Genomic DNA, 10433 nt, shown 5'->3' on the forward strand with positions numbered 1-10433 from the left:
CGAACCGTACAAGATAGTTAACACCTATCACATGTGGCTTTCTAACTTCACTTTTGTCATCTGTTCTGTCGATCGATGGTAGTATAGAGATCTTTAACCCTCGAAATTTTTTACATAATGGTTCCTGCTTCCTACCCATAGTTAGCATCCTATCTCCCCGGGTCATACTTTAGTATCATCGTAGACCCCGCCCCAACTCTATCTTCCAACTCAGTGAACCGGAACATAGTGCATAGGTACTCTTTAGGAGGCGAGCTAAGCCGCCGATCCCAAGGCCGCTCTTCCTGCATCAGGAAGAGGGTAGGGCCTTGACCGCTCAATGCAGCGGGGACGAGACGACGTGACATACTACGATCACGTACAGAAGTGCTGCCCCGGCTCGGCAATATGGAACCTCTCAACAGCTCCCGTTCCTTTATGAGGTCCTATCGGGATCGGTAGGCCCAAGCCTTTCTCCTCCCCTGACCGAGCAGTAATTCCCCACGGCTGACAAATAGGAGTTGAGGCCGTAAAAGAAAGGCACCGGCCCCCATCCCCCCACTGGGATTTTGCTTTCCTTATCTACGTGCGCACTGCGTCAGCACTGGCGAAAAAAAGGGTCGGCTTTACTGAAGAAGAAGGGGGGCCGGGTGCTTGTGGGCCCCCTCTGCAGCAAGAGCTTGTTTGACCCCCACTCCCCTTTCCCGAGAGGGGCCGCGCTGTCTTTCCCCAGCGGCCGGCCAGTGGCGGCAGAAAACGAACTCGGGTGGGATCCGCGCCGTTCGCGTTTTCTTGTGTTGAGAGCCTTTCATTCTCTTATAGAAGCCCGCGTCCACGCCGGGGACGGGTAAAGCCCAGCGAAGCAGCAGGGAGCACTGAGCAATGGGGGATGAGGGCGACTCCGCCCATGGGTTGGACCACACCACAGGCGGAAGTCCTTCCACGGCAGGAGAAGGGCAGGGCAGCGTCCTCGTTGTCGGACCGGAACAAGAAAGGGAAGCTAGTCGTTGGAGAGAAGACAAGGCTCGTGGACTACGACTCCACAGAAGAGCCTGACTCTATAGAGGCGCTAGCGCGCTACAACTAGCACTTTGAAGCCAGCTGAAGGATGCGCGCTAGTAGCGCGCAACGGCTTTCAAGCTTGACTCATAGGGCTTTCTAGAGAGAAGTGAGTAAGGGGCTCGCTTCGCTTTTGTTGCGGAGCTCGCTGCCTTCCCACCTCTGCTTAGCGTTCCACTTGTGATCCTGGATGCAGTAGAGGATTTTGATAAATGCGCCCGAATGTTCCCCCTCGAGAAAGAGAAAGAAGAGAATCAAGGATTGATTCTCTTCTTTCATGTGAACGGCTCTATCTTGTATCGAAAGGTTTTTCGTGCTATACACCACGTTGAGAAAGACCAACCTCTTATGTACCGTACAATTTTTTACCTCGAAAGGGAGGTCCTCCTTATGATGCTACGGACGGTTGTCCGAAATCCAAGGGGTAAACTCGGACTCGGATAGGATAGGATTGTGCGTGCCGGGCCCTTCGGGTGTCCTATTTTGGACGAGTTTACCGTACCTCCGGCCCAACTCTTACGCGACCGTAATATTTTGTTACGTTCCACCGCTCTTACGCCAAAAGAAAAGGTTTCACACGAGCTCCCGTTCTGCGGCGTGGTGGCAGGACCGATAGGGATTGGCTCCGGGTGTAGATAGGGTCAAATCTGCAGGGGTCATGCAAAGACATAGGCCCCTTCCCTTCTCTTTTGGATGAATGGAGTGGTTTAGAAGGCGCTTTCCGATCTAAGGTCCCTCGGAGCGAAGGGTTAGGCAGGTAGTATGGGCCCTCTGACTTCCAGCTATGTGCTGTGCGGCTCTCGCGAAGCGAATGAAGGAAGCTCTTCGAGCTTTCTCTGCCAGAGAGAGTAGAGAAGGGTAGAAGCGACTCGTCGTCGAAGCGATAGCTTCCGGGACGAAGCCAAGCCTAAAAGATCGACTTGGCGCAGGAGGGTAAGCATTCTGAGCTAGAAGGAGGCAAGCAAATGAAGGAGGCATTACGGGCCGACTACTATACTATAGGCTACTTCTACCTTCTATAGTGGCCCTTCCACTTTGGTGGAATTGTTGTTTGTATTGGTACTGAATGAACATATCAAACAAAGGCGAGCCCTTCTCCGGCCTGGGAAAAGCAGCGAACTCTAGAAGCTAGGGCCTTGTTCACCTTTGGACACGAACACTATTCAGTTCTCAGCGGAAACCCGCCTTAGAGATTGAACGTCGACAACTCTTATTGCCGTTCAATCTAAGAAAGCGCTGAGAGCTATAGCTTGTAGTGAGCAGCCCCCTTATGAAACCAACCGAAAGCAGCCTTTCTTTTGTACTTAAGGTTGTAGTTAAGGTTTGGAACCCTTGCAACTATGATAGAAAGCCGTTTGCTTGTTGCCAAAGCCTTCGCCTTTCTTTTGAATCAAAGTAGGTCGCGACTGTTGTATTTGAGTCGGTCGGGGGAAGCGACCGCTTCGTAGACAGCTCCGCTTCCTCGTCTTGCTTCTGGAAAAGCTTATTCTACTTTGCTTGCTTCTCTCGCGCTTGCTTGCGCGAAGGCTTAAAGTCCTTTTCGCTAGGTCCAAAAGCTTCCGTCAAAGCGAAAGATCTGATCCAACCCGCATATTGAGCGCAGCTGATATGCGGCTACGGCTAGGCGATCATATCATGCCAAAAAATATTTTTTTTTGATAGAGAGAATCCCCTAGATATACAGATAGAATAGATGTTCATGGATAGACAGACATTCCATTGATTCGTTCGTTTTGGAGCTGAAAAAGCTCGTCGATCCAAATGAATCATTCTTCTGGTCTCTCTTCGCCCCCCGCCCCGAAACTGACCCACAGCACAACGCCCATTCGCTTCGCGCGCGGGAAGGCAACGAAGTTCAGTTCATGATACCGCAGCGCGGAGTGGAGCAGCCGCGACACGAAGTTCCTTACCTTAGCTGGATATCGCTGGTGCCACCTAAACGGTAGGTAGGCGGCGGATGTGTGACGTTTGGAGTTGTCGTTCGTGCACCTGTCCCCAATGGAAGAATGAGTGATCCGTTCCCCTGCAGATCATGGCCTTACCACTCGGTCCCCGATGGCCAGCGGGGGATTCGGTATAGCAGCTCACGGTCGTTTGCGCTGCGCGTTCCCGCTGGACTGGACACGTGTTAGCTGTAGGAAGTATGGTTCCGAAAGTGACTTCGGTTCGCCAGTTCAGGCTCAACTCCTCGCTTTACGTTAGCGGACCTAGAGGTCGGGCCGGGGCTCTGCGCTCTTTCTTTCTGTGTGGGACGATGCCGGGGGAGAAGGGAATGCGTCGAGGCGGCCAACAACAACAACACAACTACATTTTGGCTTTTCCCTCCATGAGATGAGCCCAGTGCATTGGACCGATGGATAAGAGAACTGAGCTGGCCAAAAAAGCGCTTGGGCGCTCTACGTACGATGTAGACTCCATCAGATACATATCGATTTCTTTTCTTTCTGATGGATCAAGAATCGATAGTTGTCTCATCAATAGATAGAAAGAGGAGATTTCCTCTCTAGCCATTCCTACTCTTTCGATCTATCAGAACAGATCAGGCTATCTATCAATCGATTTTAAAATAGCACGTTCATATCGCTTTTCGTTCATTTCCGCCACGCCAACATAGATAGCCGCCATAATAAGAAGCAAGCAGGCGAAGCAGCTAGAAGCGCTCGCAACTAGTAACGCCCTAGAATTCTTATTCACGAATGAATTGGGAAAGCCAACAGAAAGATTCGATTCTGACTTCGTAGAGCCGGTGCTGCTGTTGCCTGCGCGTAGGGCCGTCCCCCACTCCGTCCCGGGGCGCTAAGGGGCTTTTGTTTTTGGAATAGACGGCAGTGTTTTGCTGACGCCTAGAATCAAGCTTTTGTTGCGACATGCTATCTTTTTCTCCCCCATTGCTAGTAGGTTGATGGGTCGCACGCCCGGCACACATGTTTTGGCCTTGTGTGTCCATAACTCAAAATAGGTGACCTAACGGCCGCCGCCCGACTAAACATACCAATAGTCACCAGATTCATATGGGCTACTGAGGAGTAAGCAATGATCTTCTTAAGATCGATCTGTCTTGAAGTGGTCAAGGAAGTATATATTATAGCAATCGCGCTTGGAGTATAAATGAAAGGAGTGGAACAAAGTGTCGCTTCGGGAAACATGGGTATTGAAAATCTTAAAAACCCGTAGGTTCCCAATTTTAAAAGAATTCCTGCCAAGATGACGGATCCTGCCGTAGGTGCCTCTACATGAGCTTCGGGTAACCAAATATGAACTGGTACCATAGGCACTTTGACGGCGAAAGAGGCGAAAGAAGCAATCCATAGAAAGATTTGGCGCCGCTCACTAAATTCTGTGGTTAATGATATTTGTAAATCGGTGGTTCCTGTTTGGAGAAGAATCAACAGAATAGCTAATAGCATAAAAACAGATCCAAGTAAAGTATAAAGGAAAAACTGATATGCTGCCTTGATCTTTCTTTGTCTCGAACCCCATACCCCTATAATAATGGTAGAGTAAGGGGTGGCCCCAAAGCGGAATTGACCGGTGGTGGTTGGTCGAAGCTCCAGTAGGTAGCCACTCCCTTCTCAGGGAACCGTACGTGAGACTTCCGCATCATACGGCTCCGTCCCGAGCTTCCGTCGTCGGCCCTTGTCATTAGACCACTATCTATGCATGTATTTTTAGCCTGGACTCTCGAATCTTTTGCTTCTTGGGTGGTGGCGAACAATGCAGCTTGCGTTGCGGGAGATGCCCGCCCGTAGGGTAGGGCCCGGCCTGCTTCTCGCCCGAAAGAACCACTTACTAGCTAGCCGGACTAGTGGGGGGCCTCATCTAGAGACATACTGAAACCCATGCCTTTCGAACCGAAGGCAACGCCCGTCTTCCAAATCAAAGGATAAATGGGCTCGTTGGGAAGAGGATAGAGTGCGGCCTGTAGAGCACATGTAACGCACAGTCGGGTTGTTCACACACCGGATCTCTCTCTATCTATCTTTAGATATCTATAGAGAGAGATGTGAAAGTAATAGCCTTATGTTATGGCCGCCCCCCCGACTTACGGCCTTTACGCTACTGCTACTGTGATGTGAGCGGTTCAAATTGGTTTGATCTTTCCCCATTATCCTGGCCAAAACTTGTACGCAGCACTTGTACGGAGGTGCAGGCATAAAGGTTTGGAACTCTTTTTTTATCTGAATCTTAAGAAGAGGACCCTACCCCATTCTCGAACCTTCTGCCGAGCTCTCCCCTGCCCGCATTTCCTTTTGACGGGGCCAAAGAAATGTCTCCACCTGCTGCCAACAGTCTTTCTTCGGAATTCTACTGAACGGGTCGATCCTCCCCTCCCCTTTGTTTTAGCAACAACTCCTAAGGTCTCCTCGCCAAGAGCTTCCCGGCGACGACAGAGGAACCAACCCGCCTGCTGTGGCGGGGCGGCTTTTTTGTTTCACAATAAGACCTGGACGATTATCCCTACCCTCGGTAGCTTACGAGTTTACGTCCATCCCTGGTCGGGTACAATTTCCTTTCGATTTCTCCCTTGTAGCCGTTACCCGAATTCGCGCAAGTGTGTCTACACCCCCCAAACTGACTTGACGAGGAATCCATTCTCGCGAACAAACACAACCCCTATACACACCTAGGAGCACCCCTTCCTGCATATCCATACAAGACCCGAGTAGGCGGGTCGAGGTCCTACGAGGTACCCACTACTCGGAGTACCCTCCCAAAAGGAAAAAGATGTGTCTGTCAGGTTCGCTTCTTCTTAGTTGGGCGGGTTCGACCAGAAATGCTATGCTTACACACAAGACTACCCCTCTTCCCGAAAGCTTCGCGGGGACTACTTTACGATGACGGACGACCGCCCGTAGGGGGTTTACTGCACAAGGCCCCTGCAGAGGAAAAGCTTTATCCCAGCGAATAGAAGATGCTCAGCTCCGCACAACATAGGGATTGGCACGCTTTCGGGAAGAACATAGAATAGTAGAGGATCCAGCATGCGGAACACGGCGATCATTAGAAATTCACGAATTAGAGATGCTGTAATATACTCTTTCCCATAACTTCTCATACCAGACCAACCCACTAAAATGCAAATAGGGATCAGAAATGTGGTCAATATCACGAAGAATAAAGAGATACCGTCTATACCAAAATAAAAATTGATGTTTTCATAAGGAAGCCATCGAAGGCTTTCCACAAATTGAGATTTGGCCGTAGAAGGATCGAATTGTATCCGAGGAACAGGGGAATACAAAAAGTAATAAGAGAGGCGCAAAGACCAATCAATCGTATCGGTCGTATTCTTGAATTTGGAATGAAAAGAAGAGTAATACTTCCTAGCACGGGACAAAGAATAGGACCACTTAGATCAGAATAGCATTCAAAGAAATGTTCTAACATAGAGTCGAATCGAACATGTTAGAGATTAGTTGACAACAGTCAAAAGATAGGCGCCTAATTCCAATACGATAGGGCTCTATCAGTGCAAGTCAGCGGAACACCGTGATTGATGAGTGGGTAGGTGGGTTAGGTGCACCTCTCGCCCTGTGGGAAGTAATGAGGCTAGTCTCCTCTCCCCCCCCCTCCTGAATGAAGAAGTTGTGGGGCCCCCTTCCCGCGTATGCGTCTTTATTTAGATTTTTTCTATTTTTCCATTCTTCATCCAATGGAGAATCTTAAAAAAAAAAAGATATCTCTGGCAAAACGAAATTCGTCGATTTCAATCCAAGGTGCACCTTGCCTTTTTTCAGGTAGCTTTGTTACGCCTATTCAGCTAGTGGGGCATTGGTCATAGCCGAAATTCGTCGAAGGGATAAAAAAAAGAAAGAATTGAAAGAAAGGGAAGTTTTGTCTTTCTTTCAATCCAACAAAGAAACCACTCAAAAATGAAAGTTAGATAAAGAAGTTTTAGTAAGAACTAGCACTAGACTTCTTCCCCACTTTCGACTTTTCCTCTCTCCTTTTTTTTTCTTCCCCCCGGGCTTTTCATTCTGTTTTATAGAGACCCGAGGAAATTTTAGAATTAATGTATAAAGGTGAGGCACTTTCCCCGGCATACGGAAAAAAAATCCAGGATGACGGCTTTCAAAGGACGAGTAAGGGACGGGGAGGGGGAGGCTCTCGAAAGCAAACGAGACTAGAAATAACATGGGAATTCGCACCATTCCTACGAGTGCTTTTGTCTCGAAGAGCCAACAAAGGGTCATACCTCTCTCTCTATCTCGGTCTCGGTTTAGCATCATATATCGATCTGGAGAATATTTTGATTGGCTGTAGTGCGGATTAAGGAGCTGCTCCTCCATGCTGTGGCTGTGGAGGTGGGGGCAGCCGCCCCCCTTGGGTTTTTTGGTGAAGGATCCTCATTTTTTTTACGGGCCCGCCGAATCCTGAAAAAAGGTTCTTAAGTAAGCGTAGTAGGTGAGAGTAGGGGCGGTCGCCGCCTGATAGAGGCAGAAGCCGGGGCCACCGGAGCTATCTGCGTCAAGTGTGTCGATTGAAAGAGGAGGGGAGACAACTCAAATGCCAGCGCAAAAATAGAAAGAGTCGTGCCCTTCAAAGTGGAATTCTTCTAAGATCCATTGCTCGATTTTGCATGCTCTGCTCCCAAAATGCAGAGAGAATTTCGAGGGCAGATCCGAGTTGGTTGGTCCGGAAAGTCATGGGAGAGGCAGGCTAAGTGAAATAAAATAAGATACTGGTGCTACTATAGAATCTTATGAATCACGCACGGCACACTTTCTATATCTCCTCCGTCTACAAGGTGAACAACTTAGCTTACAGCACAGCGTGTTCGCCACCACACCGGCTGGCTGGTGCATTGGCTTTACCGTAATAGAGGCGAGAGGTATGACCCTTCGATTCGAACGCCCCATATTTCGTGCCACGCGGAGCGTGGCATTTCCTTTTTTATAAAGTCCGTATAACTTCTAACCAAAAGATTCATTCTTTATGAATCAAGTACCAGGTACATTGCCTCTTTAAGTGAAGAAGAGAAGGGCTTTGTATAAAAAGTCTTGAGCCATGTTCGTCACCCTAGGCTCACCCATTATTTCATTTTTTTTACATGGAGCTACGTCGACTTACGTACGTCTCGTTGACCAAACGATCAGGTATACCAGGTCACGTATCATCCCCTCTTTCCATAGAGGAGAGCTAAAGAAAAAGAAAAGAGATAGTGATCGTGCCGTAAGACCTTGTTCGTTTCTACTTGACGTTATTATTTCCTCGGTTTTTTTTAACCATAAGATAGCTTGCTTACTTAGCGCTTGCGCTAAGGATCTAATCAGAGTCAAACTTTTTTTTTTCGAAAAGTCTCAACGTCCTCGTTGAGAGTCGCTCTGCGAGACGTCCAGTAGTCTCTGACTTGGTCTTCGAATCGCACGTTTCAGCCCGTTCCCAGCTTGCCTCGCTCTCAGCTTGGCCCTTCTACTTGACTAAGTAGTATTCCACTCGTGCAGTGGGTGTATGGGCTAGCCCCCTCCTGTCGCAATGGTGTGGGGCGTCAGAGGCTGTTGCCCCGTGGCCAAGTCGAAGGGGCTTAAGTTCGACGCAGGGCTTTTTCGTTGTTAAGTTATAGCAGTATTGAGCAACATCCAACAGCTCCAGTCCTTCTGGTTTGCACTAAATAAAGTGCCTTAAGTAGCCCTCGAGGAGTCCGTTTATTCTCTCCGTCTGAGCTATCAAAGAGATACCGACCGTGGGCATCCGACCATCAGATACCGACAGTCGTCTTCTAACATTACCGACCTTTAAATATCGGGTTTTCATAAATTCATTTCACATAACATAAAAAAACCTCTTTTCATCATCAGAAACAACCGGATTTCCGACCTCTTGCATTGCATTACCATAACGAAAAAAAAAGAGAGATTGCTCGTGTGATTCGGAATGAACCTTTCTCGGTGGCGGAAAGGAATAGCGATGAATTCCTATGGAGCATCCAGGAACAAGAAAATGGAATCGGACGACGAATTCTTGCGTGGTCCAAGGAAAGAAAAGGTCGGCTTCCATTCCACGATTTCATCTATATTGAATCTGAATATCAGAATAGCTTATATAGTCATGATTCAATTTGGGTCCACTGACTTTTGATTGATTTATCATTTTTCGGATATGAGTGGAACAATGGAGAAATAGGAAGACTTTGGCGATTCATAATGGGATATCTAGAATATCTATGCCCCAGGACACATAAAATATGAATAATGAAACATGAAGAAGAGTATACCCTGTAGTGACATAGCAGTTCTCCTAATCGACTACTTATCATCATAATGAACATTCCACTTAAAAACGAAAAAAAAAGAAACTACTCGCCAGGAACTCAAATATCTGGTTCGCGAAGACCAGGCGCTTACCCTTTTTTTTTTTTTTTCATATCTATATCCTCCGCTGAAAAATGAAGACTAAGACAGGACTTTCGTGGAAAATAAAATAAAAAAAACCCTTTCTTTATCGGATTGGAATCGATGACTTAAGCTTCTTAGGGCGTTTAAAGAGCCTGACTCTACCGCTTAGTTCAAAGGGCCTATTTGATTCAATTCATGAATTAGCCCACTATGAGTTTACTGCATTTATATATAGTCTATATATAGTATATAAATATATATATAGACTATATCATTCGTATCTCTGTTACAACACGGCGAAACGAAATGGTTCGAATGAAATCCGATGATAAAAAAGAATAATAATTTGGAGGCTGTACACCTCATTTTCTTGGGATTGTAGTTCAATCGGTCAGAGCACCGCCCTGTCAAGGCGGAAGCTGCGGGTTCGAGCCCCGTCAGTCCCGACGGAATCCAATCTAATAAAAAATACATTAATTCATCTCTCCATTTTTTTGTGAAAAGGGGTACAAATAGCCGAATTTCATTCCCAACGGGGAGTCCTTTGTTAGGTAGGAACAAAGGACTCCCCAGCCCTTTACTACATCTCACATCGCATTGACTACCCCCAAGTCGGGGACGGAGGGAGGATCCTAAGCTTTCCGTCGAGCTTCATTAGATCCACCTTCCCTACGATGAATGATTTTTCGTTTTTTAGTAAAGTCTGCTCTTCATTCCCATCGGACTATTCAGCCCTTTATGAGCAGCAATCCTGGACGTTATTTCTTACTAATGAAGAATCTATTAGTAGCACCACTACCTTAGTCCTGGCTCAGACCAAGGCAAGATCTGATTAAACAAGAAGGAAACGGAAAGTCTCACATTGGTCTCGTCTGTCTCTACGCAAGCCCTGTCCCACGTCCCATTGTCTTCTTTTGTGTAGCTACCCTTTTTGAGTCTTTGAGCTGAGCTGATTGGAGCTTGGGATTCCATTAAGCACGAGTAAACATGCCTGAGCTAACACAAGGCAAAAGCAGATTCAGTTTCCACCTTTTTTTCATCACTTCAGCCCGCTTGCCT

At 47.6% G+C, this 10433-nt stretch overlaps 1 protein-coding gene, 1 non-coding gene and 1 pseudogene across 2 annotated transcripts; 1 reads left to right on the top strand and 2 right to left on the bottom strand.

Annotated features, from left to right (window-relative positions):
- Positions 1–3919: 3919 nt before the first annotated feature.
- LOC125313506 (NADH-ubiquinone oxidoreductase chain 4-like) lies at positions 3920–5282 on the bottom strand. Its single transcript, XM_048273225.1, has 2 exons — positions 5255–5282; positions 3920–4606 (listed from the first exon to the last, which is right to left on the bottom strand). Exons 1-2 carry the CDS (start codon positions 5280–5282, stop codon positions 3930–3932), a joined length of 705 nt encoding a protein of 234 aa, XP_048129182.1. The 3' UTR covers positions 3920–3929.
- Positions 5283–5558: 276 nt separating this feature from the next.
- LOC125313507 lies at positions 5559–9603 on the bottom strand (annotated as a pseudogene).
- A 143-nt stretch (positions 9604–9746) lies between these two features.
- On the top strand, positions 9747–9820 carry TRNAD-GUC. The gene has a single exon. It is a non-coding gene; the product is annotated as a tRNA-Asp (tRNA).
- Positions 9821–10433: the final 613 nt, after the last annotated feature.

The sequence above is a fragment of the Rhodamnia argentea genome, unplaced genomic scaffold, assembly GCF_020921035.1.
Source record: "Rhodamnia argentea isolate NSW1041297 unplaced genomic scaffold, ASM2092103v1 Rarg_v2.62, whole genome shotgun sequence".
Taxonomy (NCBI): Eukaryota; Viridiplantae; Streptophyta; class Magnoliopsida; order Myrtales; family Myrtaceae; genus Rhodamnia; species Rhodamnia argentea.